The sequence below is a fragment of the Hypanus sabinus genome, chromosome 4 (genome assembly GCF_030144855.1).
Source record: "Hypanus sabinus isolate sHypSab1 chromosome 4, sHypSab1.hap1, whole genome shotgun sequence".
Classification (NCBI taxonomy): Eukaryota; Metazoa; Chordata; class Chondrichthyes; order Myliobatiformes; family Dasyatidae; genus Hypanus; species Hypanus sabinus.
This window is the reverse complement of record NC_082709.1, coordinates 123484516-123507719: the sequence shown is the minus strand read 5'-3', so window position 1 is coordinate 123507719 and position 23204 is coordinate 123484516. Positions and strand designations below refer to the sequence as shown.

Below are 23204 nucleotides of genomic sequence, written 5' to 3'. Positions count from 1 at the left end.
AACTTTTGTAGATACATGTAAGCTAAGATCACAACTCCTTAGTTTTTGTTTGCTGAAGGAAAGAAATAAAAATAGGTGGTTATTAAATTGAAGTCTGATGCTACAAGACTTTAGTAAGGTACAAGATGTTAAGATAATAAAGGAAGTGACACTGTAATTGTTAACTGTTTAGATGCTGAATTCAATGTATAACTGTATACTCTGTAGTGAAAAGGAAAAGCTTTTGTATTGTGTTAAGATTCTAAAATCCTGTAAGACTCTGTACTACTCCGTTTCACCGCTGGTGAAAACGCGTTGAAGAAAGGGGGTGTTACGCCTGCAGCCCCCTCCTTTGTGAGAATCGCAAGATCACTATTGATTTGGGTCAGGAGACACAGGAAATGAGAGGGAGACGTGCGGAATGTCTCGTTCCCCGGCGATATGAATCTACGGGACACGGCCATTGTCTCTTGGAGACGGACTTGTGTATTACAATACTGTGCTACGTGGAAGCCCTCAGGCAAAGTAGGCTGGTTGAGGGAGGGATTGCCTCACCCCAACCTGATTGACATCTGAGACCCTGTGAGTCAGGGTAAAAGAGGGTCTGTGGGAACAGCCCCTCAGACACACCAGAAGAAACGCTAGCGATCCTGTAATAGTGGAAGCCAGTGGAAGCAGACTATATGCTTACATCACTTGTCCACTATATGCTTACATCAGAGACTCGAAGTTGCATTGCACATATTGTATCGGTGCCAGAACAACCTGGTTTGACAGCCATTCCCAAACAAAATCCCACTAATCACAAAACTGGACCCCAGGCACCTCTGGGTATGAACAACATACAAAGGCGTCAGAGGAACTCAGTGTGTCATGCAGCATCTATGAAGGGACACTTTGGTTCGAGACCCTGCAACTAGAGGTGAGATAACCAGTTTAAAAAGGTAGAGGGAAGAAGTAGAGCAAGAACTGGCAGGTGATTGGTGAATCCAGGTGAGAAGAGATGATAGGCCAATGAGGGAGGGAGCACAGAGAGAATGATGCAAGAAACTGGGAGATGATAGGTGGAAGTGACAAAGTGCCCTTTGGCTCTTTGGCCCATTGTCACTTCCGCCTACCACCTCCCAGCTCTTGTTCCACACTTCCCTCCATCATTTTATACCATCTGTCTCCTTTCCTTATCCTAGTCAGTCTTGACCCGAGACATTGACTGTCCATTTCCCTCCACAGATGCTGCCTGACCTAGAGAGTTCTTCCAGCACTTTTGTGAGCTGCTCCAGATCCCTATCATCTGAAGTCTCTTGTGCCTGTCCTGAGCGTGAACCACGTTTGTGTGCCCTGATGCTTCATGAGCATCAAATGCTCAGCCGATGTCTCCAATCTTCCGACTGGACACATTTCGCCCAAATCTACACCAATTGAAGCAGAACTTTGTGGTTGAAAATTGGTTAAAATAAGTTTGCTACATCAGCACTGTAGCACACCCAGTATTAAGCAATTTTGTGATCTTTGCATGACGAGGGTAAAATGTCATTAGTGCCAAGCACCCAAATCAGTACTTCAGATCAATCAGTATTGCATATTCATTTAGTAAGTGTTTTCACGCATCATCGAACTACTTCCTTTGGTTATTCAGTAATATTTCAAAACTAACTTTCTAAACTATTGAAAAGTTCATGCTTATTCAGATTAAAGAGAAAATATCATTCCAGATATGGTGGGGGGGGGGGGGGGGTGAGGTGAGCAAGGAAATGAAGTTAATGAGATCACAGCAGAATTGAAAGCTCTCAATCAAAAGATACCTATTTCCCTCCCCCTTTTCTTGCATCCAGATAACTTGAAGGTTTTCACTCTTATATAACTACATTTTATTGAACAAATGTATTTGTGAAATGCAACATAAGCTATTTATAATGGAAAAAGAACAGCTAAGACTTACACATAAAAAGACTTGGATTTCAGGAAGATTACAAACACGAGTATGACTGAAGATGTACAATTATATTATTGCTGTTTCATAAACAATATTTAAGGAACTATTATCCTTTTGGAAGACATGTTCCTCATACACAAGACATGCCAATAATTGAATCCATTTATATAACCAGTACATATTACTTTATTATATGCTAGCCAAAATAGCATGTGAAAATTGCAGTCATCATCTAATCAATGAAACCAATCAATTGGTTAATCTCTCACATTTCATTTACTTGATATTCATTCATCGATAGTGTTATACTTTTACTCTGCCCACCTAAATCACAACACTTACCTATGAGAGTTATGGTCACCTCATTGCTTGTACTGCAACCTTCCCTCAAATGTTTATCCATCACAGAAAGGTCAATAGAAGGTTAAAAGAACTAATTCACAAATATTGAGTGATAATGAAAACAGGAAAATGTAAACCCACAAACTATCAGCAAAAAAAAACTTCTAATAGTATTGCCCAGGTGTTTGAATAGTAATTAATCCATAATTTCTTTTATTTTGGCAAATTTAACCATCATTATGTCAGAGCTGTGACATCAAAAGCAATTCTAACATATCTGTCAGCTAACCAGTAGAGAAGCTGTCCTTGTCCTTTCCGTATGATGAAATTTGGGAGTGGGTGGGTGACTCTAAGTGGGACTTGTGAAGTCTCCAACTTCCACCCTACCCTCAAATTTACCTGGTCCATTTCCAATACTTTCCTCACTTGCTCAATTTCTCCATGTCTAACTCTGGAGACAGCTTATCTACAGATATCTTCTACAGACCCACTGATTCTCACAGCTACCTGGACTATACCTCTTCTCACCCTGTCACTTGTAAAAATGCCACCCCCTTCACTCAGTTCTTCCTAGTCCACCGCATATGCTCTCAGGATGAGGCTTTTCATTCTAGAACTAATGAGATGTCCTCCTCCTTCAAAGAAAGGGGATTTCCTTCCTCCACCATCAACGCTGACCTCAACTGCATCTCATCCACTTTGCACAAGTCTGCCTTCACCCCATCCTCTTGCCGTACCACCAGGGATGGAGAACCTCTTGTCTTCACCTACCACCTCAGTAACCTCCATGTCCAGTACATAATCCTCTGAAACTTCCACAATCTCCAATGGAATCCCCCACCACCACGCACATCTTTCCCTTCCTGTCCCTCCACTTTCTGTAGGGATCATTCCCTATATGACTCCCTTGCGCACTCATTTTCCCCACTGATCTCCCTCCTGGTACTTATCCTTTTAAGTGGAACAAGCGCTACACTCTTCCCTCACTGCAATTCAGGGCCCCAAACAGCCCTTTCAGGTGAGGTGACTCTTCACCTTTGAGTCTAGCTCCTGGTGTGGCCTCCTGTGAGACCAAATGTAGATTGGGAGACCGCTTTGCCGAGCACCTACGAAGGTTCCTAAGGAGTCCACCAGAAAAGGAGGGATCTCCTGGTGGCCACCCATTTCAATGCTACTTCCTAGTCCCATTCTGACATGTCAATCTACGGCCTCCTCCTACTGCTATGGTGAGGCTGCATTCAGGCATTCAGGTTGGACATCAACACCTTATATTCCATCTCGGTAGCCTCCAATCTGGTATGAACATCGATTTCTTGAACTTCTGGTAATTGCCCCCAATTCTTCACCATTCCCCTACCTGTTTCCCTCTCTCACCTCATCACCTTACCTTCCCATCATCTCCCACTGGTGCTCCTCCCCTTCCCTTTCTTCCATGGCCTTCTATCCTCTCTTATCAGGCTCCTATTTCTCCAGCCCTTTATCTCTTTCACCTATCAGCTTCCCAGCTCTTTACTTCACCCCTCCCCCTCTCCCAGTTTCACAAATCACCTACCACTTTGTACTTCTTCCTCCCTTCCACCCACCTTTTCGCTCTAACTTCTCTTTTTTTTCTCCAGTCCTGATAAAGGGTCTCGGCCCAAAGCATTAATATTTCCATAGATGCTGCCTGGTTTGCTGGGTTCCTGCAGCACTTTTTGTGTACGTTGCTTGGATTTCCAGCATCTGCAGATTTTATTGTTTTCTTCATTCTGGTGCTTGGCAAACATTCTGAAAAGTGCATGCAGCCCAACCAGTTCCATGACTTTAAAAACAGTGGCTACTGGGCACCTTACAGTTGTCTCATGAATAAACAACTTCATTTATATTTATTGCAGGCTTAGAGCCTCTAGTTAACATCTGTTGTTAAGTTGGCAAGTAGTTTAGGACTGTTGTGGAGCTCAAGATAATTCATCTGCAAACCAGCTAATGAATGCAAGGGCAAGCCTTCTTGAACAATACAAGGACAGTTTTCATAGTCTGGGTACACGTTTCCAGCGCTGTTTCACTCTTGGCCTATGCAATTCTTCTTTAACCCTGCGAGCTCTTCTATCTTCATTTTCCTCCCCACATCTTTATCAACTTTCCATTTCAGTGCAAAGTTCTGATAAATTGAATTGAATTTTGGTTTATTGTCAGTTAGAAACCGATATCACAAAAGCACATGACAAAACAGACTACACCAGAAAATCCACATAATGTTTGAATCCAGAGTCCGGAGAGCCTGCTGCGTATTAATATCGGTCTTTCCCCCCCCAATGCGTACTAATAAAGGTCTTCAACCTGAAATATTAACTCTATTTCTCCTTCCTCCGATGCTGCCTGACCCATTGAGAGCTTGTTCCCAGCACTTTATGTTTTAATCCCCATATGTGCATGGGTGTTATCCACACCAACCACTGCCTGTGAGGAGTTCCACATTCTAGCAACATTGGCTGAACAGGCTTCCCTAAGTTCCTTAATGGAATTGTTAGTCACCTACAGTATTTTAACTAGCCACACTTCTGGACTCTCATAAAGATTGAAATGCTGGCCAGAAAATTAGCTCACGGAGCCCTGCGGCTGAAAATCACTTAAAAGTTGAGTAGGGAGATTGTGACCATCTCTGGGTTGAGTCTTGCCACTCTCAAAATTCAACCAAGCACTTCCCAAAGTGGTAGGGAATGCATGAAAACTGCAGCTTCATCACTGTGACATTTACTGTGGTAGCACGATACAGCTACTGGCCTGACAAGCAACAATCCTTTAACTGGGACTAATGTGCCTCTCTAAGACTGGATTCTAAAGTCTACTGTCAGCATTTCAAAAATGCAAGAATGACACTTAATACTTGGAAGTATTTTGTGGCCCCAATATCCAAAGAACAGGGTGCAAGAAAATTAGCACAATAAAGGGCTTATGGAAACCATTTAAGAAGAATTTAAGTGAGGTAGCTGAAAGCAGTACTAAACAGGAAAGTCAATTAAGAAGAGAACAGCACCTCAAGTGGATGACAGCAGCAGACAAAGGCAGCATTAAAGAATATTATCAAAGTGCAGAAGAGTACCTGCAGTATTTAGAGCTCCATGAAACAATAGCTTCTGTTAACTCCAGATGGCTACCAGTGATGGTTTCATCCATGCAAAATCCAAGACAATGTGTGTGTTAACACAGGTTTTGCCCAAGAAGGTTCCCACAAAGGCCTTTCATCTCTGAACCTGCACAACGGTGGAGACTGACAATAACAGGGAAGATGTTTTCAGGAGTAGATTACAAATACATGCATGTTTGGTGAATTCAGGTGGAGAGATGCAGCATAAAGTGATCGGTGGGGTTAGAAGCTGAGGGACATGGAGTTAAGATTTTACAGTAAGGGGCAATCATAGGAGATGATACTGGAAGATGAGACCAGTGGATCATTGGTATGGGAAGAGATCGGAAGGGAAAGCAGTAGACTAGGGAGAAGGCGGGAATGTGTTGGCCAGAAGCATCAAAGAGGTGTCGGGATTCATAAAGTAAGCTTTAACGAAGGGCGTGTGTGGAAAGAGACAGATGTATTGTACTCCCAGAGAGTGGTCCAGATAAATGTAAGCTCTGTGGAAATCAGACCAACATGTTGATCTGCTTCCGTGTTGTAGCTCACTAACATTCACAGGCCTCACCTGTACTTTATAGTTCTGTGTAGGTGCCATCAAGATAAACATGGGCTTCTGTGTATATTATGTAATGCCCTCGTTATGATTTCCACTGCAATCCATTTTAGCCGTTATCTGCAAAAGCAGGATGTCCTGCTGGTAGTATGTTTTAGTGTCCTGCTGTTCAACTTCAGGATGTTTGTGTCAGCCAATCAAGGCAGTGGGATCTGGCAAAAGCTTTAGAGAGATTTGTGACATATAGCAGTCTGATTTGGGGCATATTTTGCTGGGATCTGAAGAGTGGGACAGAAGGGAAGATGCCACAGAAGTCCAGAGGAAGGAGAGCCCCCGTTGTAAGAAGTGTTTTGTGCAGGGAGGAGGGCCCATACTCCTGAGAGAGAGCCAGTTTGGCCAAGATGGACTTCAAGGGAAGTTTAGACGGTGGCAAGGGCTTTCATGCAGATCATGGGCTTGGCGCCATGATTAATGGCTATACCAAGCTTTGGAAGAGACGACTTCCAATGGTTATGTGCACATTTAGACCAGTTTAATTGTGATGGGCCCTTTTATTCATTTTTGTTTCTTTCTTTTCTTTCTCTTAATAACTGTTTGACAAAGCTGAAATTATAATTTTATGTGGTGTATGATCTGTTATTTCTTGCTGACCGACAATTATGTATGGGCAGTACTTACATAGAATCCACTCAAATTGAGGTTTCTTTAATCTGAAAATCACAACATTCCTGTTTTGTTGAACCCTGAATCATACCATCCCTAGACATGTATCATTTATGAAAGGAGGCCTTCTCACCACTGAGTCATGTGGCTGTCAGCCGAGTTAGCTATCGAGCTGTTTGCATATGAGCCCCATGGGGTGGTGGGGGGGGGGGTAATATATATATATCCCAGCAATTCCGTCACATGGAGCTCTGTACAAAAGAACGTAGTGGAATTCTATCTAGTGTATCTGAACTCCAGCAAATTCTTGGGTGGCCCAGAATCACAAGATATCACTGAATAATTAGCAGGTTAAGAAATATATTATTTAGCTGAACTATCACCAGCTTAGAGACTCCTTCATATCTGACAGTGGATGTCCACTCCAGACAGTCAACTGTAAGATGAATACGTACCTCATTCGTTTTGAGACGTGTTAGTGATGACTTTGTGGCGACATCTGATCTTTATTTGAAACCCTGATCTGTGGTTCAGTATTGATATAACATGGAAAAACCAACATTGACTCAGAAATAACAAGATGACAAAGATCATTTATTCAATTCCATATGTGTGCACACACAGGATAGGAGACGCTGGAGAAGGACTGTCTATGGGGGGAGTGCATGGCTCGAAGAATACCTCCACCATGCCACTGAGTCTGAGCCTGGGAAAGGCCCAACCATCTCCATCCACCAATACCTCAATGACCTACACCTGCCAACACTGAAATAGGAATTGTGGATCATGGATCGACCTCTTCAGTTATCCCAAGACCCACAAGTGACCAGATCAACCACCAGGAGAAGAATCATACCCGACTACAAGTGATCACTAATGATGATGATGATGATTTGACAGAGAGTTATAGAAAAGTACAGCGCAGAAACAGGCCCCTTGGCCCAACTAGTCTGCGCCAAACCATTTAAATCACCTACTCCCATCGACCTGTACCAAGACCACATCCCTCCTTACCACTCCCATCTATGCACCTACCCAAACTTCTCCTAAACATTGAAATGGAGTTCCCCATGCACCACTTGCACTGGCAGCTTATTACATGCTCTCATGGCCCTCTGAGCGAAGAAGTTTCCCCTCATGTTCCATTTAAGCCTCTCAGCTTTCATCCTTAACCCATGACTTCTAGTTGAAGTCCCACCCAACCTCAGTCTGTGCATGTATGAGCCAGCCTATTTCTCGTCTTCTAGCCAGAGACACAATACAGTATTTTCAAAACTCTGAATCATCGAGTTAAGAAAGGGCAAGTTTTATGAAGTCAAATTTGCCAGTCCTCCACCTGTCATGCTCACTAAGATGTTTATACATTTGTCTTTTTTTCTGTCCTTTACTTTATAATCATTAATATACATTAACAAAAGAACCCCCTTCCTTTGTTTTCAGAAAGATGATTAATATCCTCAGCATTACCTTGTCTTAAATATTACAACATCCCACCCTGAAGACAGAAAGTGTGAACAATGGTATAAACATCACCGAGGATCTCACATGGTCTGTACATACTGGCTGTGTGATGAAAAAGGCACAAGAACACCTCTTTCACCTCAGACAGTTAAAGAATTTTGGTATGTGCCCCCAAATCTATAGGGGCACAATTGAGAGCATCGTGACTGGCTGCATCACTGCCTGGTATGGCAACTGTATTTCCCTTAATCGCAGAACTCTGCAGAGAGTGGTGCGGACAGCCCAGCACATCTGTAGATGTGAACTTCCCACTATTCAGGGTATTTACAGAGACAGGTGTGTAAAAAGGGCCTGAAGGATCATTGGGGACTGGAGTCACACCAACAACAAACTATTCCAGCTGCTACCATCTGGGAAATGGTATGGGAAATGGAGCCAGGACCAACAGGCTCCAGGACAGCTTCTTCCACCAGGCCATCAGACTGCTTAACTCATGCTGACACAACTGTATTTCTATGGTTTATTGGCTGTCCTGTTATACATAATATTTATTATAAATGACTATAAATTGCACAAGCCACTTTAAGATGGAGAAGTAACTTAAAGAATCTTACTTATATATATGAAGCATGTAATTAATAAAGTCAATTCAATTCAAATTTGCATGTAACAAGTCCAGAAGAGGCTTCCCTAAAACCCCGTTCGGTTTTACAGCATGACCTCTTTAATGCTTTTGACTGGTTCATGGATATGGGGAGCAACATCCTGAGGGAAGCTAGACTGTGTCCAGGTAAGCCTTAGTCACCAGATACTGAGGAGGAAAGAAGGTATTGGAAAGGCCACATGATGAGATCATGTAGCAGTTTGCGTGTTTCAGCAAGATGGTCTATACTGTTCAGTACCACCTTCCAAATGAGATCTACACTGTGCCAAAACATCTTTAGCTTTGGAGACAAGAAATCGAGGTAAGACACCTGGGGAAGATGACAAGAGACATCAGTGACTGGGAGATTACAACACACACGGAGAAGTGTCTGAAGAACTAATGAGGGAAGGGCAGATTGCAAAGTCTCCTGGGAGAGATCAGAGACCTCAGGGGGAAGAGTACAGTCTGATTGAATGGGCTGGTTTTGAAGGAGCAAATTATGGGGAATACTGAGAAATCCAAGGCTGCATTTATGGACCTGAGCAGAGGGAAGGATAGGTATGGATTATTACAGTTACTTGCACGGAAGTGTTTATCCAATCACAGTGGCATTTAGAGCAGTGGTGACACATGAACTGCATCTAGCAGGTTGTGTAAATACATTTCCCAAGTGGATTTCCTTCTATTGCTCTGTTTTAACACCTGGATTCCAGACAGTAAGATTAAATTTAAAATGGAAGACATGTAACCTCATAATCATACTTAAATCTGATGCTCCAGGACATTTACAATAGCAATAAAAAGTTTAAAAGTTAAAGTTAACCAAAAAAACTTCTAAAATAAAGTTCATAACACAATAAAAAAAAAAGGTGAAAAAAATATAAAATGTCAAAATGCCCCCAAAACAAATGACTTATCTTGTTTCTCCTAGGTTCCAGGATAGGAACCACCCCCCCCCACCCCCCGCACTGAAGTGAATGTGATCTCAGATCATACGTCAGGTCTGACCACCGTCATACCAGAGATGGATTTCCCCATCGGATGCCGGGGAATCCCAGCATGCCTGGGCTCTGCCAATAGAGTGCAGTGATGGAGCAGAGTAACAGATGTGTCGCCACCTGTCACTCAGTACGAACCGGACTCACGGTGGGCCGACACAAATCCGGGATTTACCTTCAGGACCAGCTGCCACAGGCAGCATGACTTGGCTCAATGAGTTGAAGGAAGCAATGTCTAGGCAGAAGAATCTCCCATAAAGTCCTTGTAAGCACATTCCCCCAACAAGATCTTGAGATCAAACATTTTGATAGCTCAGGACTCTGCCCTGTTAAAGGTGTTATTTATTGAGAGTCCACTCCTTTAAATAGGTTTTGGTGGACCTCTGAAGCTCCGAAATAATGAAATGAAAGACAAAAATGCTGCTTGTAAGAAATTGGAGATAAGCAATGTTTAAGTATCAAAGAAACTTACACTTTCAATAATTCCAGAATAATCATGTTCTCTGTCATCCAGATTGTTGGTCTTTCCACCCAAGTGTAAAAAGGATCTTATTCAAAGAATTACCTGTCCAGCCATGCCAGTAAGCTTTTAGCTGCACCTATAAGATCCACCACTGATGTCAGGAAATCATTAGGTAACCTCCTGGAGGACCTTCCATCATAGTGTCCGCTCCTCCTTCGACCAGTTATAAAATTCTGAAGATTTTTGGCAGATGCATTCAGTTTGTGAGATAGTGTTTTAAGGTTCTCTGTTTCAAGCCCATAGTTCTGAAAAAGAAACAAAAGCATTTTGTACATAAGTTTGTCACTTCCTGACAATTGAGGATGGTTCAATTATTTCAGAAAATGTTTTGCCTGTATTATTCAAGCATAATATTGCAGTGAGCGTAGCAACAAAATATCACCTTGTTTGTTCAGGGTGACTAGAGTTCTCATGAAGAGTCAAAGTGAAATATTGCACAATAATAGGCCATTTGGACCATCAAGACTTTGCTAGTCATCAACAATCTATCTATACAAACTTGACATTATTCCTATTTTTACTCTTTCCACAATCCACCTATTAAACCAAATTTATAAAGCAGGAATTTCATTTATGATTTGCTTCCCCAAAAATCCCAACTTCTGCCAAAGGATCAATATAGTGTATTATTGTGAACCACATCCAATGCAGCTTTGTTTGTAGCAATAAATACTCACTTTTTGAAGTGATTTGGGACATTAAGTTACTTTTCTCCTCTCTTTCTCTACTAGAATAAATGCACTTACCCCAGGCAACAAAACACATTTATATTACACTTTCAACGAAAAGCAATCCACTACACCCTCTATTTTGTGCCATTTGATATTTTCCTCACAAATTATGTAAATTAAAAACATGTTTGGTTAATGTAACATACAATTTCATTGTGTGGGACAGTATAAACAGCAAGAAGAGAACTCTCAAGACCATTGTTTTCTTAACCTCACTAGTAAAATAATATTAGATTTTACAAACAGATACATGTATAATGCCTCCGCTAAGTGTTGAAACTGCAGTTAATACTCAGTATTTATACCAAGGTACATCAAACACCAAGTAGTTTGGACTACATGTTCTTCAAACTTCAAATCTGTTCATCAAAAATAGTGAAGCTCCCATGAAGTCTCATTCTCCAGTGAAACCATTTTCCAAGGAATTAACTTGGAAGTGACAGCAGTCATAACAGGTGAAATTACAGGTGATATTATTCACCTTTTTATTCTCAATCTTTTTGCTGAAAATTCATATAGCCAGTAATTTCCGTAATGGTGTGTAATGATGCAATGATCACATTGACAATTCTGTATCCTGTGCACTTTACATTTTCCGTTCTAAGTAACAATTAGGGTCAACTGTCAGACTTAGAACTGCAATAAACGATTAAGTTGAAGAGTCAGAAAAAAGGATTAACTTTGATCAGGGTTGATTAAATTTCCCTACTGGGTAATGAGCTCATGCAAGGAACTGCCTGCTTGTTCCTGGAAACCTGAAGTATGAATTGCTCATCAAATCAGGAAGCTGTCTAATTTTTACTCTTGCCTGTAGCTCATATTGAGATGAATAAGATGTCAGAATATTACTATATTAAAAGATCAGACTTTTCTTGTTTAAGTACGTTTGATTTTCTTTCCACCGTGTGGATCTGCTGCAGTTTACACCATTCATATCATTGTCAGAACTTACAATTTTCATTTTGTATATCTGAGTCTGCTACTTTTTATCTAAACATCTAGCAGCTATACACTCAGTGGCTACTTTGTAGCTGAATGCCAGCCCGTTAATGCAAATGTCTAATCAGCTCATTGCATAAAGCATGCAGACATGGTCAAGAGGTTCAGTTGTTGCTCAGACCAAACATCAGATTTGGGAGGAAATGTGATTCGAGTGACTTAGACCGTGGAACGATTGTTGGTGCAAGACAGGGTGGTTTGAATATCTCAAAGACTGCTGACCTCCTGGGATTTTCATGAACAACTGTCTCTAAAGTTTACCGAAAATGGTGTGAAAAACAAAAAAAAAATCCACTGAGTGCCAATTCTATGGGCAAAAATGCTTTGTCAATGAGATAGACAGAGGAAGATGGCTGGACTGGTTCAAGTTGACAGGAAGGACAATGACTCAAGTAACTGTGCGATACAGTGGTGGTGTGTAGAAGAGTTTTGAAGGGGGGTGGGCTACAGAAGCAGTAGGCCACAAAGACACACTCTGTATTAGATACAGGTGGTGCAAATAAAGTGGCCACAAAGTGTATTCATGTAGCTGCAAGCGATGAGTGAAAAATTAAATGATAGTTTATCCATCCTGGTTGATGTTGGGAAATCTTTCTTCCATTTACTGGGGAGGAATGATTACATATACACGGGGGATGCCTCATCAATGAAATAAAAAGCAACCAGGCCACCCATGTGCATTTTCACATGGCCTTAGAAAACATGGACAATGCAAACACCTATGTAAGATGTTGTTCACTGACAATAGCTGAACGTTTAACACCATCTTTCCTACAGTCCTGACCAATAAGCTACAGAACCTCTGTACTTCCCTCTGGAATTGCATCCTCGACTTCCTAACTAGATGACCACAATCTGTGCGGATTGCTGATGACATCTCCTCCTCGCTGATGATCAACACTGGCGCACTTCAGGGGTGTGTGCTTAGCCCACTACTATACTCATGACTGCGTGGCTAGGCATAGCTCAAACACCATCTATAAATTTGCTGATGATACAGCCATTGTTGGCAGAATATCAGATGGAAACGAGAGGGCATACAGGAGTGGAGTGGTGTCGCAGCCACAACAACATCAGTAAGATCACAGAGCTGATTCTGGACTTCAGAATGGGTAGGACGAGGGATCAGGAATGGAGAGAGTGAGCAATTTCAAGCTCCTTTGTGTCAAGGTCTCTGAGGTTTTAACCAGGTCCCAACATATCGATGCAGCTATAAAGAGGACAACACAGTAGCTACATTTCATTAGAAGTTTGAGGAAATTTGGATTGTCATCTAAGATACTTGAAAACTTCTACACATGTACCGTGGAGAGCATTCTGACAGGCTGCATCACTGTCAGGTAGGGGGGGTGGGGGGTGGGGGTGGGTACATACTGCACAGAATTGAAAGAAGCTACAGAAAGTTGTAAAATTAGTCAGCTCTATCTTGGGTACTAGCATCCATAGTGTCCAAGATACCTTCAAGGAGCGATGCCTTAGAAAGGCACCGTCCATTATTAAGGAACCCCATCACCCATGATACCTTTTCTCTGTTAGGAAGGAGCTACAGAAACCTGAAGGCACACACTCAGTGATTCACGGACAGCTTCTTCCCTTCTGCCATCTGATTCTTAAATGCAGACTGAACCCGTGAACACGACCTCACTTTTATTATTTCTGTTCTTGCACTATATTTAACTATTTAATACATATACGTATCATACGTACGTGTGTGTGTGTGTGCATGTTTGTATATATATATAAAATATATATCTACACACACACACACACACACACACACACACAATTACTGTAATTGATTCATTTATTTATTTTTCCCTACGTTTTGCATTGTACTGCTGCCACTACGTTAACAAATTTCAGGAAGTATGCCAGTGATTTTAAACCTGATTCTGATTTTCAGAAATGAAGCTGCACAGACCAAGTGAATTTTGATGAAGGGCATTCAACCTGGAATGAGACCTCTGCATCGCTTTGCACAGATGCTGTCTGACCAGCATTTCATGCTTTTCTGCAAGTGAATTATCTGCTTGCAATGATTTCCTGAGGCTTGTTGGAGGAATAAAAAATTAAAAGCTGTCAATCATCACGTTTAAGACACAGGGCCTTGAAAAAGTACTGCACAGAACCCAGTAGTCCAACGTGAATCACACACATGAGAAAATCTGCAGATGCAGAAAATCCAAAGGAACACACACAAAACTCTGGAGGAACTCAGCAGGTCAGGCAGCATCTATGGAACAGAGTAAACAGTTGACATTTCAAGCTGAGACCCTTCATCAGAACTGCAGGTGCTGCAAATTTGAAATAAAACCTTATCTGTGAAGAGTGAAGTACGATTAATTGATTACCTTTGAGATAAATTCTGCCTGCCCAATACCAGGAACATTATGCAAAGGCAGAACAGTTTCCTATTAAAAATAATTGATGGTGTGTGGATTAATTCCCTCTGAAAGTAATCAGTGAGCAGTCAGACAAGGTTAAGTACAGTGAATATTCAAGTAAATAAACATTCTGGAATCTATTCGTTTGGAGACAGGGGAATTTATACACCATTTCCAAGTAGGACATGAAGAAGAATGTAACTAAGCTAAAAGTATGTCAGCATTCCGTGTTTCTTTATTTAAGTTATATCCAATCATGTAACTTATTATGAATGATTTTATGTATGAAATCTTTTTAATAACTTAGTCCAACCGTAATTAATTTAGTCATGAAGATAAGCTATCGTTCAGCAGGCTAGGTCTGTGCATTCAGTTTTCTTGTCACTGTTATATTACATTTCTCCAAAGGTTACTTTGCTACTGTAGTGTTGTTGGAGGTTGATTTTACTCAAAGTGTCCTAAAAACCAATGCTGTGGAAAGATACAATGATGACAAAAAAATTGGATTGCAAAGCATTGGTAATTATGATTATGTTCAACAAGCGTTATCAAAAGCTCCATTTAGCATGACATTTACCTTCTTTATTAGCATGCCTCCATACAGATTGTTAATATAAAAATCTTGTTAACTCATTATGCTCCTTACTAGTCCTATTGAAAGATAATCACTCGAAAAACAGAATAGAAAATGATTGGAGAATTTAAAACATCCAAATCCCAATACATTTTTAACCAAACAATGCAGCCTTAAGCTTCATCAAATGGATATCCGTAATTGTTCTACCATCTCACTCCAACGAAAGGAAAGGTCAAGGATAAAAGGAAAGAAGAAAATGGAACATTAAATACATCTTAAAGTCCTTTGCATATGGAAAATAATGCCACATATTGCAGGATATCAACTGTATGTTACAAACAAGAAAGTAAACCATCTAGTCATTTTGGACCCCAAAGAAAAATCTTTACCATTAGTCCCAATCCCACTCTTCCCCAACAGCCCAGTAAAAATTCTGTTTCTGGAAAGATACAATCTCCAATGAAGACAGATGAGTTGGGATTCTATTTTTTAAAATAGATGACCACAGGAAAGATAAAGTCAGTGGTTGCACTTACCAAAGCACACAACAGGTCTACCGCCTCTAGGATAAGCTCCTGGTGGCCAATGCGTGTGACGCCAAGCTCATCTAGTTCCTGGTGAGTAATACGCAGAAGTTGATCTCCGCTGATTTTTTCTCTCTCAAAGTTCTTGATGTATTGCTGGAGACAATCATCAAGGCCTAATGGGTTATGAATAGAGAAAAAAATCTGGTGTAAAAACTAAATTTAAATATGCAGACTGTCCCAGAATAGATTAGATTAAATCAGATATACTGCTCTTGGAGAATAGTTATTTATTACCAAACTTGGAGCCACGTGTAACTGCAGAGCATACCTGCAAATACATTTATAGTTTTAATTTCCCTATTGTTTCATGCGCTCCACAGCTAATCAGTTTTGAAACATTGAGCAACAATATTAACTTTTGCAGGTCATAACTTGATATTCAATGCAGTTGATATGGATGTTCAAAACTGAGGGTAAAAATACACAGTGAATCTTTCAACAATTCAGTGCGGATCTTGTCACTTTCAGTGCCAGCTCTCTAGTCTCTCACCCGGATGGTTGCAAAGACAAAGTCCAGCCTGACATTCCAGCATTGTGTTCTTGGTGTTTGCTGACATACAAACACTGCATAACAAAATTATCATTTGCATTTGTAACTCCAGTAAGAAAACATCTTTTTAAAATATCTTAATGATAAAGTCGTGTGAATACTGCCAACATTTTAGAAACTGAAAGCTGGAGAGCTAAATGCATCCTAGTGCCTTTTCTACCACTCTATAAGAACATTGCCAATACTGAATCTTGTAAATTATACAAGTAATTCAATTTAATTTTGTAGTCAAAATAGTGATCATGAAACAGTTTGGATATTGCATTACAATCCCCTTCTTTCAAGAACATATTAAATTAATTTTGTGCAATCCAAAACAGTGGCAATGACACATGATAAAAGTCCTGTATGTTAAGTACAACTATTAAGCTTTTACTTTATATAGTAAAAATATGTTGTCTTAACTTTTGTGAAAAATTATGTGTGTTATTTGGAGATGGTGAACTTCAGTTATGTACATTGGGAATCAGGAGTACAGTCACTGAAATCTTAACACAATCAGCTAGTTAGAAGCTGATTAGAAAGGAGCTCAGATGTTGCTCTTTGCTTTCTCCACTTCTTTCTCAATCTCTTCTCAGTCACTATCGCCAGGAAAAAAATGTCTATGATGTCTGGTTGGACCATGATAAATAGGAACAGGCCATAAAACTTTGAGCCTGCTCTGCCATTTTAATGGCTGGGCTGTACAATCTGACTTGTGACACTTGGGCTACAAAATGCACCATTCAGGAATCAACAAGATCGAGTTTGTCAGGCTGACACTGTAGCAGATTCCCTTCTCCTTAGGAACAGCATCCTAGGATGGTTATGCCAAAGAGCCATGGAGTTGTATGGCATGGAATCAGAATCAAATTCAGGTTTAATATCACTGGTATATGTCATGAAATTTGTTAACTTTCTGGCAGCAGTAAAATGAAATACGTGATAAATAAATATAAAGAAAAATACTAAGTTACATTAAAGATATATACGTATGTTTGTTAAGTAGTTAAGTTATCCATTAAATGCTCCCTATAGCATGCGCCTCAAAGAGCCTCAGACAACCAAGACCAGCTCCTGGCCTTCACATGTGGCTTGGCTACTAAGCCCGGCAGAGCCATTTCTACTGATAGGAGAAGGGGCAAAGGCAGGTTACTGGAGCCTTAAAACATGTCGCTTTGGGCAGGTGGGACCCATCAGCCATGATTAGCAGCCCACGTAGGAGAAGGAAAATTGTGATCTCAAACCTCCGTTGCCTTGCAAAGCACCCACCCATGGGGAAGGCTTCAGGAGTAAACCCCGAGGGAAAAACCTGGAGCTGGAGTCCCTAAGGCAGTCCTACGTTGAGTTCAATGCTGACTGGCAACTTCTGCGACGCCGTTGGTACAAACTGTACCGGTCACTGCCATTGCTTTGGGTTCATCAGATGCGTGGAGAGGGGGAGCTTGCTACATGGGCAACAGCTTGCTCTCCATATCGTACCACCTAGTTTTGCATACCAAGACAGCTAGGATGCAATATCCATGGTCAACTCTGACCGACGGAGACCTCACTTCACCGCACCAAATAGTTCAGTTAAAATAAGCAGTGCAAAAAAAACAGAAGTAAAAAAGTAGTGAGGTAGTGTTCATGGGTTCAATGTCCATTTAGAAATCAGATGGCAGAGGGGAAGAAACTGCTCCTGAATTGTTGACTGTGTGCCTTCAGGCTTCTGTACTTTCTTCCTGACAATAACAGTGTGAAGAGGGCATGTCCTGGGTGGTGGGGATCCTTAATGATGGACGTCACCTTCCTAAGGCACTGCTCCTTGAAGATATTTTGGGTACTACAGAGGCTGGTACCCATGATAGAGCTGTTATGTCCGTGGCCCCCTCCTTTTTGAGAATCGCAAGATCACTATTAAGTCAGGTCAGGAAGGAAATGAGAGAAAGACATGCAGAATCCACAAAGAGTTTGGAATGTGTCCTGGCCTCCGGAAGGCGGAACCATTGATAACGGCTATTGTCTCTTGGAGATGGAATTGTGTATTGAATACTGTACGATTCATCGAAGCCCCAGGCAATGAACTGAGGGGATTTGGTGGAGGGATTGCATCATCCCAACCTGATTGACATCTGAGACCCCGTGAGTCAGGATAAAAGAGGGTCTGGGGAACAGCCCCTTCAGACGCACCAGAAGAAATGCTAGAACTGCTGTAACAGTGTAATAGCGAAAGCCGGTGGAAAAGCCCACGTGTGTCCTTTTCCATTTGTCTCAGAATTGGTGGGTCTTTACCACGGAAGCACGGCTTTAGCTAACCACAAATGGGAAATCAGCCCCCAACGACTCTCGAAGGATTGACATCATAAAAGGAATGGGCAAGTTAAACCTCCGTCTTTCTCTCCAACCAAAAAGCTGCAGCTTGAACGAACTTGAGTGACTTTTATATTTCCATCGGACAATACATTATCCCCTAGACAACGATAGAGCTATTTCTTATTTATTATTATTATACTCGCGCTTTTAGATTTAGTATTGATGACGTATATTATCTGTATGTTTGCATTGATATTATTTTTGTGTATTTTTATCAATAAATACTGTTAAAAACAGTACCATCAGACTTCAAAGGACCTCTCTATCTTTGCTGGTAAGTGACCCAGTTACGGGGTACGTAACAGAGCCGACTAATTTTACAAGTTTCTTGTGTAGTAGCCCCACCCCCATACCAGACAGTGATGCAGCCAGTCAGAACGCTCTCCACAGTACATTTGTAGGAGCTTTCAAGTATTTTAGTTGACAAACCAAATCTCCTCAAGCTCCTAATGAAATATAGCTTCTGTCTTGCCTTCTTTATAGCTGCACCAATAAATTGCATCCAAATTAGGTCCTCTGAGATATTGATATCCAGGAACTTGAAATTGCTCACTCTCTCCACTTCTGATCCCTCTGTGTCAATTGGTTTGTGTTCCCTCATCTTACCCTTCCTGAAGTCCACAATCAGCTCTCTGGTCTCGCTGACATTGAGTACAAGGTTGTTGCTGCTACACCACTCAACTAACTGGTATATCTTACTCCCGTACACCCTCTCTTCACCATCTGAAATTTTGCCCACATTGGTTGTATCATCAGCAAATGTCTAGATGGCATTTGAGTTATGCCTAGTTATGGATATAGAGAGAGTAGAGTAGTAGGCGAAGCACATATCCCTGTGTTGACTGTCAGCGAGGTGGAGTTGTTATTTTTGATTGGCACAGATGGTGGTCTGCGGCCTATATGTGCCCATGCTGATCAAGATGCATGTTCAAGCTAATGCCATTTCCTAATATTTGGCCACTATCCCTCTAAACATTTGCCATCCATATACCTGCCTAGATGCATCCTAAATATATCCAATACACTAGCCTCAATGACTTTGCTTCCATACAGTTTATCAACCATTTGGTTTCTGGCTCTCATGCTTGCTGATGACCACACATTGTTTCCTTCACAAATGATGAACCTGCAAACCTCTCATATCCTTTCCTGTGTTAGGAAAAGCATCCTCTTTGCTAACCCAGCTGAATGAAGGGCACTTACCCAGAATTGCTATGTCAACCATTTAGAAGCAAATAGGAATTTTAAAAAAATAAAACTATTGTGCCTGGCAGACTCAACTGCTCTTAATGCCACAGAACTTAATAAAACATTAATTAACAACTGATTTCTTAATCAATTAGTTTAAAAAACCTGATCTTTTTCTTTATCTTTTTGAAGAGAATTGATGGTAGGGATGGTAACGCTGGATGATACTGTTTGCCAAGTGCTAGAATCCCTACTACAGTTAAACATACAGATCTAGGTTCATCTTGTTAGTACTGCACATTGATTGATGTCAGAAACTATCTATTCTGTTGACTTCCATGGTGAACAAGCTTTATGTTTGCCATTGTCCTTCTTGATAGATTTCTATAATTACTGCAATAATTATAGATACAATTTTAATATCTTATATTTGATACTCAAAAAATTTTCCCTGGTTTCCACTCTAGACACATCAGATTAGATAATTTACTAAGTTTATTTGACTATTAGATTATTACAGTACTTCCAGGAGCCAACTCATCACACAATGACACAGTATTCTTGATTGCAGCCTGTTAGGTAACATTTTTACGTACTTTGGTAGTGAAGCAAAGCAAAGCAGCTCAGTGTGAAGGAAACTAGTTTTGACAACTGGCACACACATTATGAACAATTCACTGAGTGCATAAACATGCTGCCTATATCAAAAGCTGTTATTTGAAAGTTAGTGCAACATTATTAAATCACTGTCCTTGCGTACAGGGAAAACGAAATGGCAGCGTAAGTGCTACTTAAACAGCTGAAGGCATACAGTAAAGTGGAATGCCTGAAGTCAAGTCCAAGCAGGATAGCTCAAACATCAAATTCAAAAGGAGGAGGGCCGTAATCCAAAGAAGAACACAATTGGCAAACAGTTCTAGAAATAACACAATGTACATCGGCAGAGAATCCAGAGTCTCCACTGCATTCTAAATCAGATAGATACAGGATTATTTAACAAAGCAAGATTTAAGCATCCAGTGGATAAAGAAAGCAGGTTGAAAAGCACAATGAAAGTAAAGAAAGGCTTAACATTTTCAAGCGCTCTTCATTATTTTCAACCTTACATGTGTAAGCAATACTGATTTTTGTAGCATTCATTATTAATATTTACACAAGACTACCACTTACATTTATAGAATGTACAATCATACAATTATGTTATGATCACTGTTTCTGTCTCCACAGTTGTTCAGATTTGGGTAAGGAAAGATTAGGATGACAGGCCTGTGTTAAAGTAGACAACCATCATGCAATGGTTTTCCATCAATAAATAAATTGTAAGGGCAGTCTGATATGAAATCAACCACAACTTGCTCTAACTGGAATACATCGTGATATTAAGAGACAATTATCATTGACTTTGAAAATAATCATGATGCCAAAGCCAAATGGGCACAGTGTCACCATATGGAAGTAAACTCAAGTGCTTGAACCTTTGAAGCTTTATGAAAGATTTCTGTACAGTTGGTATTGCTTTTTATTGTAGTGACCAGCCAAGACGAATTGTTTGAGAGTTGGCTTTGGTGTTGCTCCTAGGCTCCAAAGCTTATGCATGACTTGCATCATTGAAAAAGGCCCATGCTAATGTATTCTAGTTCTGCATCTCATTACGAGGAGGGGAACACTGTGATAAATGATCAATCATAATCTTACTGGATGGTAGAGCAGACAGTGGGGCAGAATGGCCAACTTCAGTCTCTATTTCTAATACTTGACTGCTGCTAAAATGTGTTACAAACCATTCTACAAATAACAAGTCATCTGTTGCAAGCATCAAACAAGATGTGGAGGAGCTCAGCAAGTCAGACGGCATCTGTGGAGTGAAATGGACAGTCGATATTTTGGAATGGACTCAAGGGTCTCAAACTGAAACATCAACTATCCATCACAGATGCTGCCTGACCCAGTGAGGTCCTCCAGCATCTGGCTTGTTGCTCCGGAGGTCAGCACCTGCCATTTCTTGTGCCTTCATTTCTTAAAATGACGGCTGATCACCAGAGGGAGCAACAATCACATTTCCCAGCCTCCAACGCTGCTCAGATGGGGCAAATGTGGAGAGAAAGTGAATGTTTTTCTTTTACAAGACACTGGGGCAGAAAGCACTTCCACTTAGAACTATACCAACCACCTCCACCTCTGCCATCAACGACCTTCATTCCAACATACAGTCATGTGGGGATGTTTACTGATGCATCAATCTATTCAATTCCATTCCTAAAGCTCAAGTAATGAGGTAGTTTATGTGTGCATGGAACAAGACCTGGACAACAATTGGGTCTGGGCCAATAATTGGAAAACATGATTCTGATATTAAATAATATCCACATTGTAAATGTGCTAAGTAGTGGTCAACTTCAACAAAAAGGTGCCCTATCCCTCCTCTTGACTTTTAAATTATTACCATTGCTGACTCCCCTACACAATGAACAGGTCAGAGCTGGCTATACTGGGCAGGACTGACTCAATTCCTGATTCCCCAAAGCCTTTCCACCACCTTAAAAGTATAAACCAGGAGTGTGATATATGCCTGACTGGATGAACACAATTCAAATCTCATTTAAGAAGCTTAACACAATTTAAAACAAAGTTTCCCACCCACATTTTAAATGTTCACATTCTCTTCTCCAGTGCATCATGCCACTTGTCAAGGCTTCTTTAACAACACTTCCTGAACTTACACCACCCATCAACTTAGATGGACAAAGGAGCACAGAAACATGGTAAATCAAATTGGTTTATTTTTGCCACATGTACCAAAACACAGTGAAAACTTCTGTATGCCATCTATAGAGCACCGAGGTAGTATAAGTGAGAGCAATAACAGAATAAAGATTAAAGTGTTACAGTTACAGAGAAAGTGCATTTCAGACAGACAAAGTGCAAAACCATGATGAGGTAAATTGTGAGGTCAAAAGTCCACCTGGACTTATATGGCAGGGACACAGGTTTCCCAGATGCCTATTTGCCACAGGACAAAATGAGTTATGATCCAGAGATGAGGACAGTGAGAGAAATGAATTTAGGAGGTTGATGAGCAGGCACTATTGGTTGACATGCCAGATGGTTCAACTTCAGCATCGAGGAGGTTGAAGAGTCCAGCTCCAACACTGGCAGGGCATTTCAAAAGCCTGAAGCCAGTAGACAGATCCAACCAACACACAGTGTCAGCTTCCAAACAGACACCATCCAACAATGGAGTGCTGTACTGGAAGATCAAATTGTTAATATGATGACTTTCTGGTACTGTTGCACTGGTCTAACAAGTTGTCCTCCAACATGACCAAGTATTACTATACCACAGTAAAAAGGGCAATAGTTTAGGGACCTCAGACCTTCTATTCTCTCCTGGGAAGACAGGTTTCATCCATCCTTCCACAAACTCCACAAATGCCTTCACTAAAAAATCTATAGCCAGCAAGCAACAACCCATTTTAATTTACGTTAGAAGCATTATGGGGATTGATCTCCAATGACAGATAATGACACACATTCTTATTGGAGACTCTTGTGGCCTGACATGAATGCTATTTGCCACTTCTAAGTTCATGTCTGAATCTTGCTACACATTGCTTCATTAGCCAAATTGAAAATGAATTTGAACA

General features: G+C 40.9%; 1 protein-coding gene across 1 annotated transcript in view; it reads right to left on the bottom strand.

Annotated features, from left to right (window-relative positions):
- cnksr2a (connector enhancer of kinase suppressor of Ras 2a) overlaps positions 1-23204 on the bottom strand; it is a 579374-nt gene that overhangs the window by 416545 nt on the left and 139625 nt on the right. The window contains exons 2-3 of the mRNA XM_059968066.1: positions 15438-15601; positions 10253-10455 (exon numbers count right to left, since the gene is read on the bottom strand). Coding sequence (XP_059824049.1) covers positions 10253-10455; positions 15438-15601 — 367 coding nt within the window. The remainder of the gene's footprint in view (positions 1-10252; positions 10456-15437; positions 15602-23204) is intronic.